A 20,015-nucleotide genomic window follows, 5' to 3' on the forward strand; every position below is an offset into this window, starting at 1 on the left:
GTGTCAAGGGTTCCTGCTGCAGGTGGAGCTCTACCTCGCCACCGTACACCCGGCGCCCTCGGGACACGAGAGCGTCTCAGCCCTCATCTCCTGTCTCACCGGCAAGGCGTTGGAGTGGGCCAACGCCGAGTGGAGGAGAATGGACGCCGCAACTCACGAACTATGCGGAGTTCTCCCCGCCGCTTCCGTGCTGTATTCGACCATCCACCAGAAGGGAAGGCGGCGGGGGAACGTCTGTTCTACCTCCGACAGGGGATGAGGAGCGCACAGGACTTTGCCTTAGAGTTCCGGACCCTAGCGGCTGATGCAGGGTGGAATGAGCGGGCCCTTATTGACCATTTCCGCTGCAGCCTCCGAGAGGACGTCCAGCGAGAGTTGGCGTGCAGGGACACGTCGTTAACTTTCGACCAACTGGTCGACATGACCATCCGGCTGGATACCCTGCTCGCCACCCGTGGGCGTCCCGGAGGGGGGGGTTCGCCCATTCCACTCTCCAGCGCCTCCGAGCCGAGTCCTATGGAGCTCGGGGGTGCTGGCGCTGGGGAACGGAGGAGGAGGAGCCCACGGGGACCTGGCCCTTGCACCAACTGTGGTCGTGGAGGGCACACTGCGGCTAGGTGCTGGGGCGGGTCCTCCAGAGGAGGAGATGGCAGGTCTAGCATTGGGGGTCCCCCAGGTGAGTAGGCGTCCTGCTTACCCAGAGCTTTCTGTCGTGCACCTAACCTTGCCTGTTTGTTTCCCACAGGTTGCACCTCGTTCCCAGCATAAGGCGCTGGTAGATTCAGGCGCAGCTGGGAATTTTATAGATCGCCAGTTCTGTGTAGAGTTAGGGATTCCCCTCCTTCCAGTGGATAAGCCTTTTCCCGTCCATGCCCTAGATAGCCGTCCGTTAGGGTCTGGGTTGATTAGGGAGGTCACAGCACCACTTCAGATGATGGCGCAGGAGGGTCATGAGGAGAGAATTCAGCTTTATCTGATTGACTCTCCTGCGTATCCGGTGGTGCTGGGTCTTCCCTGGTTGATGACTCATGACCCTATTATTGGGTGGCGAGAGAAAGCTCTTAAAGGGTGGTCTGCTCAATGTGAGGGGCGGTGTCTGGGTGTTTCCATAGGGGCGACCTCGGTGGAGAGTCCGAATCTAATGCCAGCACTGCAGATTCCCCCCGAGTATGAGGATTTGGCACTGGCGTTCAGTAAGACTAGGGCTGCGCAGCTGCCGCCTCATAGACGGGGGGATTGTGCGATAGATCTCCAGTCAGGCGCAGCTCTCCCGCGAGCCATGTGTATCCCTTGTCTCAAGAGGAGAAAAAATCTATGGAGACATACATCTCTGAGTCTCTTAGACAGGGATACATACGGCCATCCGTTTCACCCGTTCCTCAAGTTTCTTTTTGTGAAGAAGAAGGATGGAGGTCTGCGGCCGTGTATTGATTACCGCGGTCTCAATCAGATCACAGTGAAGTACAGCTATCCACTTCCTCTGATTGCGACTATGACGGAGTCACTGCACGGTGCGCAGTTCTTTACAAAATTGGATCTTAGGAGCGCATATAACTTGGTGCGCATCCGAAAGGGCGATGAATGGAAGACAGCGTTTAGCACGACTTCCGGGCACTACAGTATCTAGTCATGCCATATGGGTTGATGAATGCTCCCTCAGTCTTCCAATCCTTCGTTGATGAGATTTTCCGGGACATGCAGGGACAGGGAGTGGTTGTGTACATCGACGACATTCTGGTGTATAGTCCTACCCGTGCTGAGCATGTAGCCCTGGTGCGCCGAGTATTGCGGAGGCTGTTGGAGCATGACCTATATGTCAAGGCAGAGAAATGTCTGTTTTTTTCAGAAGTCGGTCTCCTTTCTGGGTTACCAGTTATCTGCGTCAGGGGTGAAGATGGAGGTAGACCGGGTGTCAGCTGTGCGTAATTGGCAGACCCCAACCACTGTGAAGGAGGTGCAACGGTTCTTGGGTTTTGCGAATTACTACCGGAGGTTTATCCGGGGTTTTGGACAGGTGGCAGCTCCCATAACGTCTCTGTTAAAGGGGGGTCCGGTGCGCTTGCGGTGGTCAGCTGAGGCGGACAGGGCATTTGGGAGACTGAAGGACCTGTTTACCTCGGCGCCGGTGTTGGCGCATCCGGATCCCTCTTTACCGTTCCAAGTAGAGGTGGACGCGTCAGAGGCCGGGATAGGGGCCGTTCTTTCCCAGCGTTCTGGTACTCCACCTAAACTCCGTCCCTGTGCGTTCTACTCTAAGAAGCTCAGTCCGGCGGAGCGGAATTATGACGTAGGAGACAGGGAGCTGTTAGCCGTGGTACAGGCCCTAAAGGTGTGGCGGCATTGGCTCGAGGGGGCTCAACACCCTTTCCTCATTCAAACTGACCATCGTAACCTGGAGTACATCCGGGCAGCTAGGAGACTGAATCCTCGCCAGGCTCGTTGGACTATGTTCCTGGCCCGGTTTGTGTTTAAGATCACATACATCCCTGGGTCCCAGAACGGGAAGGCAGATGCTCTGTCCCGGCGGTATGACGCAGAGGAGAGGTCAGTTGAGTCCACGCCCATACTACCGGAGTCTTGTCTGGTTGCTCCGGTGGTGTGGGAGGTTGATGGTGAGATCGAGCGGGCGTTACGCACCGACCCGAGTCCTCCTCAGTGTCCTGTGGGTCGGACGTACGTTCCGCTCGAGATACGCGATCGCCTCATTTGTTGGGCTCATACGTCCCCCTCCTCTGGCCATCCGGGTATCGGCCGGACGGTGCACTGCCTTAGCACGAAGTACTGGTGGCCAACGTTAGCTAGGGATGTGAGGATTTATGTCTCCTCCTGTTCGGTGTGTGCCCAGTGTAAGGCGCCCAGACATTTGCCCAGGGGTAAGTTACAACCCCTGCCTATTCCACAACGACCCTGGTCCCACCTCTCGGTGGATTTTGTTACCGACCTTCCCCCTCACAGGGGAATACTACCATCCTGGTCGTTGTGGATAGGTTCTCGAAGGCCTGTCGTCTCCTTCCCATGCCGGGTCTACCCACTGCCCTACAGACCGCTGAGGCTCTGTTCACCCATGTCTTCCGGCATTACGGGGTACCCGAGGATATAGTGTCTGACCGAGGCCCCCAGTTCACCTCTAGAGTGTGGAGGGCATTTATGGAACGGTTGGGGGTGTCGGTAAGCCTTACCTCGGGTTACCACCCGGAGAGTAATGGGCAGGTTGAACGTGTCAACCAGGATGTGGGTAGGTTTCTGAGGTCATACTGTCAGGGCCGGCCGGAGGAGTGGGCGAGATATGTGCCCTGGGCCGAGATGGCACAGAACTCTCTTCGCCACTCCTCCACCCAACTAACCCCGTTTCAGTGTGTTAGGGTACCAGCCGGTGCTGGCACCATGGCATGAGAGCCAGATCGAGGCCCCCGCTGTGGATGAGTGGGTAAGGCGCTCGGAGGAGACGTGGGACGCTGCACACGTCCATCTGCAGCGTGCCATACGTCGACAGAAGACGAGCGCCGACCTACATCGCAGTGAGGGGCCAGTGTACGCACCTGGAGATCGAGTCTGGCTCTCAACCAGAAACCTGCCCCTCCGCCTGCCCTGCCGGAAGCTGGGTCGGCGGTTTGTGGGGCCGTTTAAAGTCCTGAGGAGATTGAACGAGGTGAGTTATAGGTTAGAACTACCTGTTGACTACAAAAATATTAACCCCTCGTTCCATGTGTCTCTCCTCAGGCCGGTGGTAGCTGGTCCACTCCAGGACTTTGAGATTGAGGAGACTCCTCCGCCCCGTTGGACATCGAGGGGGCTCCGGCGTACACCGTGAGGTCCATCCTGGATTCTAGACGCCGGATGGGGGTCTTCAATATCTCGTGGAGTGGGAGGGGTACGGTCCGGAGGAGCGGTGCTGGGTGCCAAGGAGGGACGTGTTAGACCAGTCCCTACTGACCGATTTCCATCGGGTCATCCTGGCGCGCCCTGCTCGCGTCGTCGGGTCGTCCTCGAGCTCCGGGTCGGCGCACGCTGGAGCCGCGCGTCAAGGGGGGTACTGTCACGGTTTCGGCCGAGGCTGCTCCTCTTCCTTGTTCGGGCGGACTTCGGCGGTCGTCGTCTCCGAGTACTAGCTTGCCACCGTTCGATGTTTCTTGTTCTTTTGGTTTTGTCTGTTCATAACACCTGTCCCTTATTTGTGTCTTGATTGTTCCCCTTATTTAGTTTGTTTGTTTGGGTCAGGTGTTATGCGTGATTGTTTATGTCAGCCTGCCTCTTCGAGTTTATTCTCTCGTTGTGTTGTATTTTACGAGAGCTCGCACTGTGTGCGCTTTTTTCTTGTTTTTTCCGCACTGTGTATTTCGTGGCGTAATTGTTCGCGCCACCCGGTTGGGTTGGCGACTTATACTTGTGTTTGGACTTAGTAAAGTTCTGTTGACGTCCTCCTGGTTTCCTGCGCCTGATTCCTATCATCCACCTACACCAGTCTGACAGATGTCTTGATGAGATGCAGTGGGCCTGAGTCATAGTACTGAACTGGTAGTGCAGAATAAACACCCACATCCCTCCTCAGCTCTCTCTGATCTTTCTTTTGCCTACTACCAACCGCCTATTCGGAAGACCATTTAGTGTATTTCCTGTTTGTGCTTTCCTTCACTCTAATGATATTACCCTTTGATTGATGCTAACTTGAGGTTGCAATGGGTATTTGTGGTTGCAATCTCTCCTAATTTCTCCAATGGCCCGATTCAGTCTTAGGAAATGTACGCTTTTTTTCTATGCACACCTTTCCTACGCACTTCTCAGTAGTTGGTATTCAGAATGACCTTATGCAGGAGCATAACAGGCTTTGCAGGCGTGATTCCCTTGCGTGCACTGAGCACATTTATTTCAACCGTAGAAAACCACCCCACTTGCTGGCCAACACTTTGTCTCGTGGAGTTTTCATTCAATGCTGTTTTTAGTACATTTATCTAAAGCATCTCTTTAAATTTGGTGTACCTTTTAATTAGAATTTCCTCGACAGACTCACTACTACTAATATATGGAGAGAATGGTTCAGAATATTAGGGATCAATGAAAGAAACCCATGTAAATACACACATATTCGTCTCCTTTTCAGTACCAGTTGGTCAATTTTAAAATACTCTGATCTTGTATATTATTTAGGGTTAGGAAAGTATTTATGAATAATAAAAAAAAAAGTTTGGAGAGCCTTTACGCACAAAATACACAGAGTATACAAAACATTTTTGCAAATTTATTACAAATAAAAAACGGAAATATCATATTTACATAAGTATTCAGACCCTTCACTCAGTACTTTGTTGAAGCATCTTTGGCTGCGATTACAGCCTTCTTGGTATGACGCTACAAGCTTGACACACCTGTATTTGGGGAGTTTCTCCCATTCTTCTCTGCAGATCCTCTCAAGCTCTGTCAGGTTGGATAGGGAGCGTCGATGCACAGCTATTTTCAGGTCTCTCTAGAGATGTTCGATCGGGTTCAAGTCTGGGCTCTGGCTGGGCCACTCAAGGACATTCAGAGACTTGGCCCGAAGCCACTCCTGCATTGTCTTGGCTGTGTGCTTAGGGTCGTCATCGAGTTGGAAGGTGAACCTTCGTCCCAGTCTGGTGGTCCTCAGTGTTCTGGAGAAGGTTTTTATCAAGGATCTCTCTGTACTTTGCTCCGTTCATCTTTCCCTTGATCCTGACTAGTCTCCCCGTCCCTGCTGCTGGAAAACATCCCCACAACATGATGCTGCCACCACCATGCTTCACCATAGGGATGGTGCCAGGTTTCCTCTAGATGTGAAGCTTGGCATTCAGGCCAAAGAGATCAATCTTGGTTTCATCAGACCAGAGAATCTTGTTTCTTGTGGTCTGAGTCATTTAGGTGCCTATTGGCAAACTCCAAGCGGGCTGTCATGTGCCTTTTATTGAGGAATGGTTTCCGTCTGGCCACTCTACCATAAAGGCCAGATTGGTGGAGTGCTACAGAGATTGTTGTTCTTCTGGAAGTTTCTCCGATCTCCACAGAGGAACTCTGGCGCTCTGTCAGAGTGACCATCAGGTTCTTGGTCACCTCCCTGACCAAGGCCCTTCTTTCCCGATTTCTCAGTTTGGCTGGGCGGCCAGCTCTAGGAAGAGTCTTGGTGGTTCCAAACTTCTTCCAATTAAGAATGATTGAGGCCACTGTGTTCTTAGGGACCTTCAATGCTGCAGACATTTTTTGGTACCCTTCTCCAGATCTATGCCTCAACACAATCCTGTCTTGGAGCTCTACGGACAATTCCTTCAACCTCATGGCTTGGTTTTTGCTCTAACATGCATGCTGAAAATACAATATTTGTGGTTATTGAAAATAGATTTCATAGCGGATTTTCTACAGTATACATTGCTTGTTTTGTCACATAAACAGAAGTTAGGCAAACTATTAGAATTGTATGGAATCATGTAGTAACCAAAAAAGTGTTAAACAAATCAAAATATGTTTTATATTTGAGATTCTTCAAATAGCCACCCTTTGCCTTGACAGCTTTGCACACTCTTGGCATTCTCTCAACCAGCTTCACCTGGAATGCTTTTCCAACAGTCTTGAAGGAGTTCCCACATATGCTGAGCACTTGTTGGCTGCTTTTCCTTCACTCTGCCGTCCGACTCATCCCAAACCATCTCAATTGGGTTGAGGTCGGGGTATTGTGGAGGCCAGGTCATCTGATGCAGCACTCCATCGCTCTGCTTCTTGGTAAAATACCCCTTACACAGCCTGGAGGTGTGTTGGGTCATTGTCCTGTTGAGAAACAAATGATAGTCCCACTAAGCCCAAACCAGATGGGATGGCGTATTGCTGCAGAAAGCTGTGGTAGCCATGCTGGTTAAGTGTGCCTTGAATTCTAAATAAATCACAGACAGTTTCACCAGCAAGCACCCCCACACCATCACACTTCCTCCTCTGTGCTTTATGGTGGGAACTACACATGCGGAGATCATCCATTCACCCACACCGCGTCTCACAAAGACACGTCGGTTGGAACCAAAAATCTCCAATTTGGACTCCAGGCCAAAGGACACATTTCCACCGGTCTAATGTCCATTGCTCGTGTTTCTTGGCCCAAGCAGGTCTCATATTTTTATTGGTGTCCTTTAGTAGTGGTTTGTTTGCAGCAATTCGACCATGAAGGCCTAATTCACACAGTCCCCTCTGAAAAGTTGATGTTGAGATGTGTCTGTTACTTGAACTCTGTGAAGCATTTATTTGGGCTGCAACTTCAGAGGCTGATAACATGAATGAACTTATCCTCTGCAGCAGAGGTAACTCTGGTTCTTCCATTCCTGTGTCATTTTTCATGAGAGCCAGTTTCATCATGTCTTATAGTAATGATGGACTGTCGTTTCTCTTTGCTTATTTGAGCTGTTCTTGCCATAATATGGACTTGGTCTTTTACCAAATACGACTATCTTCTGTATACCCCCCTACCTTGTCACAACACAACTGATTGGCTCAAACGCATTAAGAAGGAAAGAAATTCCACAAATTAACTTTTATGAAGGCACACTTGTTAATTGAAATGCATTCCAGGTGACTACCTCATGAAGCTGGTTGAGAGAATGCCAAGAGTGTGCAAAGCTGTCATCAAGGTAAAGGGTGGCTATTTGAAGAATCTCAAATATAAAATATATATAACACTTTTTTTGGTTACTACATGATTCCATATGTGTTATTTCATAGTTTTGATGTCTTCACTATTATTCTACAATGTAAAAAAATAGAAAAAATTAAGAAAAACCCTTGAATGAGTAGGTGTGTCTAAACTTTTGACTGGTAATGTAAGTGGCTGAATTAATAAGGCGACGGGGCATCATATTGGGTTAGCTTTCTGACGTGTTTGAGAAGTCAAAGCCCTTTGGATGGGTTATTTGTACAGCTGCCACTTCTATCTTGATTTCCTTGAATTTTTTCTCCTCTCCGTTCTCGGCCTATCTGCTCCTCCCCCTTCCTCTCTGAGCACGGCAGGCTCGTTGCCCTAGCGACTCCAGACTCCACACAGACACAGCATCTAGACATTCTGCTGGAGAGCCAGTACTGTTCTTCCTTCAGACAAGCATGCGTCATAACTTTGTTCATTTGGACAATGTCTCTCGTTCACATTCATTTGTAAATGTCCAAACTCACCAAAAATGACATTTGGTAGCTCCTACCTATACAGTGGGGGAAAAAAGTATTTAGTCAGCCACCAATTGTGCAAGTTCTTCCACTTAAAAAGATGTGAGAGGCCTGTAATTTTCATCATAGGTACACGTCAACTATGACAGACAAAATGAGGAAAAAATATCCAGAAAAACACATTGTAGGATTATTAATGAATTTATTTGCAAATTATGGTGGAAAATAAGTATTTGGTCAATAACAAAAGTTTCTCAATACTTTGTTATATACCCTTTGTTGGCAATGACACAGGTCAAACGTTTTCTGTAAGTCTTCACAAGGTTTTCACACACTGTTGCTGGTATTTTGGCCCATTCCTCCATGCAGATCTCCTCTAGAGCAGTGATGTTTTGGGGCTGTCGCTGGGCAACACAGACTTTCAACTCCCCTCCAAAGATTTTATATGGGGTTGAGATCTGGAGACTGGCTAGGCCACTCCAGGACCTTGAAATGCTTCTTACGAAGCCACTCCTTCGTTGCCCGGGCGGTGTGTTTGGGATCATTGTCATGCTGAAAGATCCAGCCACGTTTCATCTTCAATGCCCTTGCTGATGGAAGGAGGTTTTCACTCAAAATCTCACGATACATAGCCCCATTCATTCTTTCCTTTACACGGATCAGTCGTCCTGGTCCCTTTGCAGAAAAACAGCCCCAAAGCATGATGTTTCCACCCCCATGCTTCACAGTAGATATGGTGTTCTTTGGAAGCAACTCAGCATTCTTTGTCCTCCAAACACGACGAGTTGAGTTTTTACCAAAAAGTTCTATTTTGGTTTCATCTGACCATATGACATTCTCCCAATTCTCTTCTGGATCATCCAAATGCACTCTAGCAAACTTCAGACGGGCCTGGACATGTACTGGCTTAAGCAGGGGGACACTGCAGGATTTGAGTCCCTGGCGGCGTAGTGTGTTACTGATGGTAGGCTTTGTTACTTTGGTCCCAGCTCTCTGCAGGTCATTCACTAGGTCCCCCCGTGTGGTTCTGGGATTTTTGCTCACCGTTCTTGTGATCATTTTGACCCCACGGGGTGAGATCTTGCGTGGAGCCCCAAATCGAGGGAGATTATCTGTGGTCTTGTATGTCTTCTATTTCCTAATAATTGCTCCCACAGTTGATTTCTTCAAACCAAGCTGCTTACCTATTGCAGATTCAGTCTTCCCAGCCTGGTGCAGGTCTACAATTTTGTTTCTGGTGTCCTTTGACAGCTCTTTGGTCTTGGCCATAGTGGAGTTTGGAGTGTGACTGTTTGAGGTTGTGGACAGGTGTCTTTTATACTGATAACAAGTTCAAACAGGTGCCATTAATACAGGTAACGAGTGGAGGACAGAGGAGCCTCTTAAAGAAGAAGTTACAGGTCTGTGAGAGCCAGAAATATTGCTTGTTTGTAGGTGACCAAATACTTATTTTCTACCATAATTTGCAAATAAATTCATAAAAAATCCTACAATGTGATTTTCTGATTTTTTTTTCTCTATTTGTCTGTCATAGTTGACGTGTACCTATGATGAAAATTACAGGCCTCTCTCATCTTTTTAAGTGGGAGAACTTGCACAATTGGTGGCTGACTAAATACTTTTTTCCCCCACTGTATATGTATAACTTTATGAGCTGGATTGCCTGTCTTTGCAATTTGCATTTGCCTAATATGATCCACTGTTGCTAGCGATCCTCAGGAACAACCACACGAATGTGACAGAGGAAAGAAAGGTAAACTAATGATGTAATGGAATGATGCAAAATGTAAGGAAGCTAACACTAAAGTGACAGTTAGGAATGTATGTGGGTATAACTAACGGTGGCTACCGATAGTGACTAATATTTAAAACGATACAAATTGTAAAAGAATACAGTGTAAAGAAAAGTCTGGGAATATAATTGAAGCATTCTACTAATCAAAAATCAACTCTGTAGATTTGGCGCTAAACTGTCATTTGCGCATGGCTAAAGAAGCCTATAACTTGGGAAGAAGCCTATAACTTGGGACTCCAAATGTCATCCCTGCAAGTTATAAGGCCAGTATTTCGTAAACTTCACTGTGGAAAAGGTGTTGATTTGCTTCAGTTTGCTGCCATATGACTGGTTTGACATTTGTCTCCAGTGATCATAAGGTAAAATGGATCTAAAACAATTGTCATTTATATTTACAATCCCCTTATCCAAACGGCTTACTCATTTACCTAGCTCTTATCAATAGCTCTTATCAATTAGTAAATTACAGTGCATGGAAACTGGTGTTATTTCTATCAGAGAAATAAAAGAAAGTAGATGTTGTTCCACTTGGAACCGACAGGTTGCTTGACCTTATTCATCGTGCGTAAAGGTGGTGGAATTATGAGGGAATGAAGTCAAGGTCAGAATACGGCGTATCTGCAGACACACCTCCGTCACACCTTAATTCCTTTGATCTCCACCCCAAACGTATAGCGGGTTAATAGCATGCTATTCTCATGCTTAAGTTCAAGGTCAGAATACACGTAGAGAGAAAAGTCTATAAAAAGGGAATTATGTTCCATTTATGCGCTTAATTCGTGTCGGAATTCCCCCCTAGCTGAGCAGAGAGCATGCCTATCTCTTTGTAGTTGGAGTGGAAAAGTTAACATTTCACCCTCAGTATATAGTGGCATTCTTAAGATAGTTGATTGATTAGCTGTATTTACACTTTAACAATGTGCAAGATACGCTATTCCCATACAAATCTCCAACCTTCAGTGTAACTATAAAGTGGCCACAGTAGTCGATCTACCATAGCCAGGTTATGGACCTCAAACTCTCAAGCCTTGCTCTCCATGGATGAAACATGATCTAGCAGGATTCCGGAACAGCCGCATGATAACAGCCTGAGGTAATAATAGACCCTGTCCATCTGTCACGGAGGGACCCTCAACTTCCCCTGCTGCCCGGAGACACAAACACCAAAGTTTAGTTTAATATTTGGTTTGGCCAACTAAACTCTGCTCATTATCTTCATGGTCTTCCCCTCTCTCTCCATAACACGTCTTGTCCAACTGCCAGATAAGATCTTTTAACAGAATCAACTGTTTTAAGTCAGGCTATGGGCTAGTCAGTAGTCATTGCATTTTATGTTAGAAGTTTCCCTGATGCTTTATGCATTGGTGTTACTCTGCATTAGCCTAAACCAAGTTGTTGTGGTGAGTGATCCAGTGCCATTTTTAGGGTGGGAATCCATGGAATTTTCCATCATATCACATGATGCTTTGCATAGCAAATTCAGAGTATACTCCTGTGTTGCAGACTTGCAGTACAGTAGAACCAGGGCCAGCAGCTGGCACTTGGCTGAAGTCCCAGCTGGGAACAATTATTCTAGAAAGAGAAGGAAATGTTTACATTAGTGAAAGTTGCATGGGACAAATGCCTCTGTTAAAGGGATACTTCGGGATTTTGGCAGTGAGGCCAAAATCCCGAAGTATCCTTTTAATCCCCTTTCTTTGGCCTAAGCTACATTATCTTACACACCATCATGCCCAGCACTCTGTGTTTGTACTGTACTGTACTGTATTGTACAATGATGAATCGGAGTGTGTGCAAACAAAGAGGAGTTAATGAATGCAGGATATGTATACTGTCATGATCAACAACAGTCTGGTTGTGTGAGACTAACTAGCTTTAAGCGTGGCTGTTAAACGTGTGTGTGTGTGTGCACCCCACAGGCCTGTTCTTCATCCTGCCGTGCACAGACAGTTTCATCAACGTGGACATGCGCACCATCACCTTCGACATCCCGCCACAAGAGGTGAGCCCCCCATTACCTTGATTACTCTATCATGTAATACCAGTTATGATCAGTGTTGTCAGTAGTAACTCATTTCTCCTTCTCCCCAGGTTCTGACTAAGGACTCAGTGACGGTCAGTGTTGATGGTGTGGTGTACTACCGTGTTCAGAATGCCATCCTGGCTGTGGCCAACATCACCAATGCTGACGCTGCCACCCGCTTGCTGGCACAGACCACCCTGAGGAACGTCCTGGGCACCAAGAACCTGGCTGAAATCCTGTCTGACCGTGAGGAGATAGCCCACAGCATGCAGGTACTGGACCACAGCATCCTACTACTCACTCTGTACTGACCATAACCTGGCCATACACACGCACCATACTTCACAGCATGCAGGTACTCTAATGCACTGTGGTCTGTTCTTTGTTTAATCTTGCTATAGCAACTTAATACCACAATTTGCAGCAAGCCATAATTGCCATAAAACAGGAGATGTTGCTAGAGTTCACTAAATGCCACTAGATAGCAAAGGTGGAGGGGTATGTCTCATGATTAACAAGTCATGGTGTGATTGTGGTAGCGTACAGGAACTCAAGTCCTTTTGTTCTCCCGATCTGGAATACCTCAACAATTACCTCCCGAGATCATTTTGTTTGGTTATTGTCACTGCCGTGTATATTCCCCCCCCCAAGCCGACACCACGACAACTCTCAAGAAACTACAATGGACTTTGTGCAAACTGGAAACCGCATATCTTGTGGCCGTGTTTATTGTAGCTGGGGACTTTAATGAAGGAAATCTTAGGAAAACGCTTCACATGCGCTGAATTGGTCACGTGCTGAATACAACAGCTGTGGACTTTACAGTAAAATGCTTACTTACAAGCCCATTCCCAACAATGCAGAGTTAAAAAGTAAGACAAATATTTGCTAAATAAAAAAGTTAATAGTAACACAATAAAAACAATAACAAGGTTATAGACAAGGAGTACCAGTACAGAGTCAATGTGCCGGGTACAAGGTAGTTGAGGTAATTGAGGTAATACAGTATGTACATGTAGGTAGGGGTAAAAGGGATTAGGCAATCAGGATATATAATAAACAGAGTAGCAGCAGCGTATGTGAAGAGTTTGGAAGTGTGTGTGTGTGTGACATCAATATGTGTGTGTGTGTGTTTTGGAGTGTCAGTATAGTATGTGTGGGTAGAGTCCAGTGAGTGTGCATAGAGCCAGTGCAAAAATTAAAAATACACTTGCTTCAGGGCTCGGGTATTTTCTGTATACCAGGGAGCTAGTTTCTTTTGATGAATGTTTTTAGCAGTGCGACTGCATCTAGGGTATTACGCAAGGTTACATTTAGATCCTCGGTTAGGTGGTTAACAGATTGTTTTACTCCGGCGCCCTTGGGTAGGTGGAGGGAGTCTGGAAGTGCACCTAGGAATTTATAGTGCTGCTTTTGATAATCCTTGGTTGGGGTCTGAGCGAATAATTTGTTCCGATTGCAAACGTAATAAGATAGTGATTCAATAGTCAAGGATTATGAGGAAAAACATTTAGATCCACAATATCTATTCCACGGGACAAACATAGATCCAGGTTATGATTGTGGCAATGCGTATGTCCCGAGACATGTTGGACAAAACCCACTAGTAATGGTGCGGGTAATAACTTTTTATCTGTTTGTGCTAGAAACAATCCGTTTTCTCTGTAGTAATGGTTCAGCCGTGACAGTAACGAATCTGCACTCGCTTTTTTCTCGAGGGCACTCGGAAACAACGGTACAACGAAGCCTAATCATGACAACAATTTTTTCTAGGCGCACTGGTGCTCATAAAATTACATTTAATTTCAGGTCACACAGCAAAACATTTAGGAGCATATGCGACCATAATGGTTGCACTTTAGAGCCCTGTCTGGGCCTATTAGGACCTGAGGTTTCAAAAGGACCGTGTTGGATGTAGAGTTCAATGTCTTATCCCCTGCGTTTCCTCAGACTACCCTGGATGACGCTACAGATGACTGGGGTATCAAGGTGGAGCGAGTGGAGATCAAGGACGTCAAACTGCCCCAGCAGCTCCAGAGGGCCATGGCTGCAGAGGCCGAGGCTAGCCGCGAGGCCAGGGCAAAGGTACGGTACTGACACACATACAGACCAGGGGAACACACACACTCGAATATACAGGCATTGGTCTTTAGTCTATTTTTCAGTCCCTTGAGTTGAGGTAATCCTTTTCCTCTGAGTGAAAAATCCCACTTGTCTTCTATTATATCATTTGTTGATTTTATTGACTCCCAAAATAAATCATCCAGATGAAAATGTTTTCTTGAAGGGTCAACACGTCATCTCCCTTGTTCCTTAGCAACCGGTGGTCATGTCGTAAGAACCCGAGAGCATAGCAGGTCAAAAGCTGGGGCTCCTCTGCCCGAGTCTCCTCCCATCGGCCATTACACAAATTGGATATCATCTTCAATCTGCTGGTTAAAGATAAGAGGGCTCCCTGGGATTGATTTATTTAATCATCCACTCTCACTCTGGATACTCTCTATATGCTTACATTCACTCTCACTCTGGGTACTCTCTATATGCTTACATTCACTCTCACTCTGGGTACTCTCTATATGCTTACATTCACTCTCACTCTGGGTACTCTCTATATGCTTACATCCACTCTCACTCTGGGTACTCTCTATATGCTTACATTCACTCTCACTCTGGGTACTCTCTATATGCTTACATTCACTTGATCTGTGGATGTGTGTGAAGAAGAAGCCGAAGCGGCGGATCGGACAGTGAGGAGACAGACAGGATGTTCTGGTGCTCACCTCTCTTAGAGGCTTTTATTTACAATATTAACAGGTGCAGGACTAATTGGCCAATAAACTTTGTACAGAAAATAACAAACAGGATGTTGACAAAGACTTTCAAAGATATTCTCAGTATAAACTATTCTGGCAACAACTCTTTGCCTCTAACAAAACTTGGGTATAACTCTACTTTAGCCAACCTGTTACCTGCCCAGCCTGCTCTCCCCCGGGCAAAAGCCAACAACATCCTAAGTACTCTTTCCAGGAACTCCCTTCAGCTAGGAATGTTCCATCATGATAGCCCCAAAACATATTTCTACCATAAATGCGTAATTTCCCATGGACATATAACATCATAAACAACAGTTTTACATAAACACACACTTCAATAACTTGTGCCATAACTTCTTCTTTAAGTCACACAATACACATTCATGAAGTAATTCACCCCCGGGATAATTCATTTACATTTTTACATTTTAGTCATTTAGCAGACGCTCTTATCCAGAGAGACTTACAGGAGCAATTAGGGTTAAGTGCCTTGCTCAAGGGCACATTTACGTCATTTAGCAGACGCTCTTATCCAGAGCGACTACAAATTGGTGCATTCACCCTATAGCCAGTGGGATAACCACTTTACAATTATATATATATTTTTTTTTTGGGGGGTAGAAGGATTACTTTATCCTATCCCAGGTGTTCCTTAAAGAGGTGGGGTTTCAAATGTCTCCGGAAGGTGGTGAGTGACTCCGCTGTCCTGGCGTCGTGAGGGAGCTTGTTCCACCATTGGGGTGCCAGAGCAGCGAACAGCTTTGACTGGGCTGAGCGGGAACTATGCTTCCGCAGAGGAAGGGGAGCCAGCAGGCCAGAGGTGGATGAACGCAATGCCCTCGCCTGGGTGTAGGGACTGATCAGAGCCTGAAGGTACGGAGGTGCCGTTCCCCTCACTGCTCCATAGGCAAGCACCATGGTCTTGTAACGGATGCGAGCTTCAACTGGAAGCCAGTGGAGTGTGCGGAGGAGGGGGGGTGACGTGAGAGAACTTGGGAAGGTTGAACACCAGACGGGCTGCGGCATTCTGGATGAGTTGTAGGGGTTTAATGGCACAGGCAGGGAGCCCAGCCAACAGCGAGTTGCAGTAATCCAGACGGGAGATGACAAGTGCCTGGATTAGGACCTGTGCCGCTTCCTGTGTAAGGCAGGGTCGTACTCTCCGAATGTTGTAGAGCATGAACCTGCAGGATCGGGTCACCGCCTTGATGTTGGCGGAGAACGACAGGGTGTTGTCCAGGGTCACGCCAAGGCTCTTCGCACTCTGGGAGGAGGACACAACGGCGTTGTCAACCGTGATGGCGAGATCATGGAACGGGCAGTCCTTCCCCGGGAGGAAGAGCAGCTCCGTCTTGCCAGGGTTCAGCTTGAGGTGGTGATCCGTCATCCATACTGATATGTCGGCCAGACATGCAGAGATGCGATTCGCCACCTGGTTATCAGAAGGGGGGAAAGGAGAAGATTAGTTGTGTATCGTCAGCGTAGCAATGATAGGAGAGGCCATGTGAGGATATGACAGAGCCAAGTGACTTGGTGTATAGGGAGAAAAGGAGAGGGCCTAGAACTGAGCCCTGGGGGACACCAGTGGTGAGAGCACGTGGTGCGAGACAGCTTCTCGCCACGCCACTTGGTAGGAGCGACCGGTCAGGTAGGACGCAATCCAGGAGTGAGCCGCGCCGGAGATGCCCAGCTCGGAGAGGGTGGAGAGGAGGATCTGATGGTTCACTGTATCAAAGGCAGCAGACAGGTCTAGAAGGACAAGAGCAGAGGAGAGAGAGTTAGCTTTAGCAGTGCGGAGAGCCTCCGTGACACAGAGAAGAGCAGTCTCAGTTGAATGACCAGTCCTGAAACCTGACTGGTTTGGATCAAGAAGGTCATTCTGAGAGAGATAGCAAGAGAGTTGGCTAAAGACGGCACGCTCAATAGTTTTGGAAAGAAAAGAAAGAAGGGATACTGGTCTGTAGTTGTTGACATCAGTGGGATCGAGTGTTGGTTTTTTGAGAAGGGGTGCAACTCTCGCTCTCTTGAAGACGGAAGGGACATGGCCAGCGGTCAAGGATGAGTTGATCAGCGAGGTGAGGTAGGGGAGAAGGTCACCGGAGATGGTCTGGAGAAGAGAGGAGGGGATGGGGTCAAGCGGGCAGGTTGTTGGGCGGCCTGCAGTCACTAGTCGCAAGATTTTATCTGGAGAGAGAGGGGAGAAAGAAGTCAAAGCATAGGGTAGGGCAGTGTGAGCAGGACCAGCAGTGTCATTAGACTTAACAAACGAGGATCGGATGTCGTCAACCTTCTTTTCAAAGTGGTTGACAAGTCATCCACAGAGAGGGGGGGATTCAGCAGTGAGGAGAATGTGGCAAAGAGCTTCCTAGGGTTAGAGGCAGATGCTTGGAATTTAGAGTGGTAGAAAGTGGCCTTAGCAGCAGAAACAGATGAAGAAAATGTAGAGAGGAGGGAGGAAAAGATGCCAGGTCGGCAGGGAGTTTAGTTTTCTTCCATTTCCGCTCAGCTGCCCGGAGCTCTGTTCTGTGAGCTCGCAATGAGTCATCAAGCCACAGAGCTGGAGGGGAGGACCGAGCCGGCCGGGAGGATAGGGGACACAGGGAGTCAAAGGATGCAGAAAGGGAGGAGAGGAGGGTTGAGGAGGCAGAATCAGGAGATTGGAGGGAGAAGGATTGAGCAGAGGGAAGAGATGATAGGATGGAAGAGGAGAGAGTAGTGGGAGAGAGAGAGCGAAGGTTGCGGCGGCGCGTTACCATTTGTGTAGGGGTAGAGTGAGTAGTGTTGGAGGAGAGCGAGAGAGAAAAGGATACAAAGTAGTGGTCGGAGACATGGAGGGGAGTTGCAGTGAGATTAGTAGAAGAGCAACATCTAGTAAAGATGAAGTCAAGCGTATTGCCTGCCTTGTGAGTGGGGGGGGATGGTGAGAGGGTGAGGTCAAAAGAGGAGAGGAGTGGAAAGAAGGAGGCAGAGAGAAAGGAGTCAAATGTAGACGTGGGGAGGTTGAAATCCCCCAAGACTGTGAAGGGTGAGCCATCCTCAGGAAAGGAACTTATCAAGGCGTCAAGCTCATTGATGAACTCTCCAAGTGAACCTTAAATGGGCTAGTGACTGTGACAGCGTGGAATTCAAATGAGGAGATAGACAGATGGGTTAGGGGAAAAATTTAGAATGACCACTTGGGAGAGATGAGGATTCCTGTGCCACCACCCCTCTGACCAGATGCTCTCGGGGTATGCGAGAACACATGGTCAGACGAGGAGAGAGCAGTAGGAGTAGCAGTGTTTTCAGTGGTAATCCATGTTTCCGTCAGTGCCAGGAAGTCGAGGGACTGGAGGGTGGCATAGGCTGGGATGAAGTCAGCCTTGTTGGCGGCAGTACGGCAGTTCCAGAGGCTGCCTGAGACCTGGAACTCCAGGTGTGTGGTGCGTGCAGGGACCACCAGGTTAGAGAGGCATTAGCCATGCGGTGCGAGGCGTTTGTGTAGCCTGTGCGGAGAGGAGAGAACAGGGATAGGCAGAGGCATAGTTGACAGGCTGCAGCAGATGGCTACAATAATGCAGAGGAGATCGGGATGAAATGAACTAAACATCAGGGAAAGGAGAGAGCAGGCCTCCCTCACCAAAAAAAAATAATATATATAACTCTCCCAACTTCCACCTCAGAAACTATAATTGTTTCACTGAACCACCCGAGTAAAACTCTCCCAACTTCCACTTTAGAAATTAGAATTGTTGTAAACTACAGCAGACTGTTATCAGTAGCTGTAATTAAGTACAGCAGCTACCAACCACCTAACGTTAATGCCTCGGATGAGGTTAGAAAAACAGCTGAATGGTAGCAGCTAGCTGGCTCAATCACAGGTACTCTTAAGCATGAAATAACATTGGAAACAATTAACCATAGTTGCAAAAAGTTACCAGTAGCTACCCGCTAGCTAGCTAGCTTTGTTGGTCCAAGTAGTGGGTAGGCTAGCCTCGTGCTTCGCCGGAGTCCGCCGAATACAGTCCTTACCTACAATAATTACCTACAATAACCTTCAATAACTACCTGAGTAAGCTACCTATAATACCAAACTACAATACCTACCTACAATCTAAATACATGGTTTAAGCTTAACTCAACACCATATAAGAAGCCAAGCTTACCTTTCATAACGCAGCAACGATTAAACGTTGGGTAGCTAGCACAAAGATATTGTATTTAGCTACCACAGCCTGCTGGTAGTGTTGGCTGGCTAGCAATGGCTACTGTGTTGACTTTGTTTGAAAAACGGCGTCGCTACGAACGAATGTAGCTGGCTAAAAGGATATTGTTTTTAGTTGCAACCGTTGCTAATAGCAACTCGCCAGCTAATCCAGGAGGTGAGTTAGCTAGCTAGCTTCGTGCTACATCCGGCACCGCCGAATACAAAAGTAACCTACAATAACTACACAACAGCTACCCACAACAGCCCACGATGCCTACCTATACTACTTAATAATATACAGCCCACGATGCCTACCTATAGTACCTAACTACAATCTAAATACATAGTTTAAGCCTTACTCAGACAAAGCCCAAGCTATGTATAAAGCCAAACTGGCAGACTGCAATCAGTAGTCGAAATTAAGTACAGCAGCTACCAACCACCTAACGTTAATGATAATGAGGTTAGAAAAACAGCTGAAGGTGGCAGCTAGCTGGCTCAATTACAGGTACTCTTAAGCGTGAAATAACATTGGAAACAGCTAACCACAGTTGCTAAAAGTTACCGGTAGCTACCCGCTAGCTAGCTAGCTTTGTTGGTCCAAGTAGTGGGTAGGCTAGCCTCGTGCTTCGCCGGAGTCCGCCGAATACAGTCCTTACCTACAATAATTACCTACAATAACCTTCAATAACTACCTGAGTAAACTACCTATAATACCTAACTACAATACCTACCTACAATCTAAATACATGGTTTAAGCTTTACTCAACACCATATAAGAAGCCAAGCTTACCTCCTGCTAGAGAAAACACAACCTCTCCCGTCAGCATCCCAGTCTGCACTTTGGTTATTCCCGTCAACCAATAAATGTTCCTCGATGACTCGTAGACTAATTTGCGTCATGCGTAAAGCACAGCGGCACTTCAACAAGGAAACAGCGCGGCGCTTCAGACAAACACACAAGGTATGTTAAATGAAATGATTATACTCTACCAACACATCGATCGTTATTCTAATAATATATTTCACATTGCTAGAGCATGTACGTTTAAATGG

General features: G+C 47.4%; 1 protein-coding gene across 1 annotated transcript in view; it reads left to right on the top strand.

Annotated features, from left to right (window-relative positions):
• LOC121582453 (stomatin) overlaps nucleotides 1-20,015 on the top strand; it is a 39,268-nt gene that overhangs the window by 17,988 nt on the left and 1,265 nt on the right. The window contains exons 4-6 of the mRNA XM_041898247.2: nucleotides 11,857-11,939; nucleotides 12,029-12,232; nucleotides 13,911-14,045. Of these exons, the coding sequence (XP_041754181.1) occupies nucleotides 11,857-11,939; nucleotides 12,029-12,232; nucleotides 13,911-14,045 (422 nt within the window). The remainder of the gene's footprint in view (nucleotides 1-11,856; nucleotides 11,940-12,028; nucleotides 12,233-13,910; nucleotides 14,046-20,015) is intronic.

Source organism: Coregonus clupeaformis, chromosome 15, assembly GCF_020615455.1.
Source record: "Coregonus clupeaformis isolate EN_2021a chromosome 15, ASM2061545v1, whole genome shotgun sequence".
Classification (NCBI taxonomy): domain Eukaryota; kingdom Metazoa; phylum Chordata; class Actinopteri; order Salmoniformes; family Salmonidae; genus Coregonus; species Coregonus clupeaformis.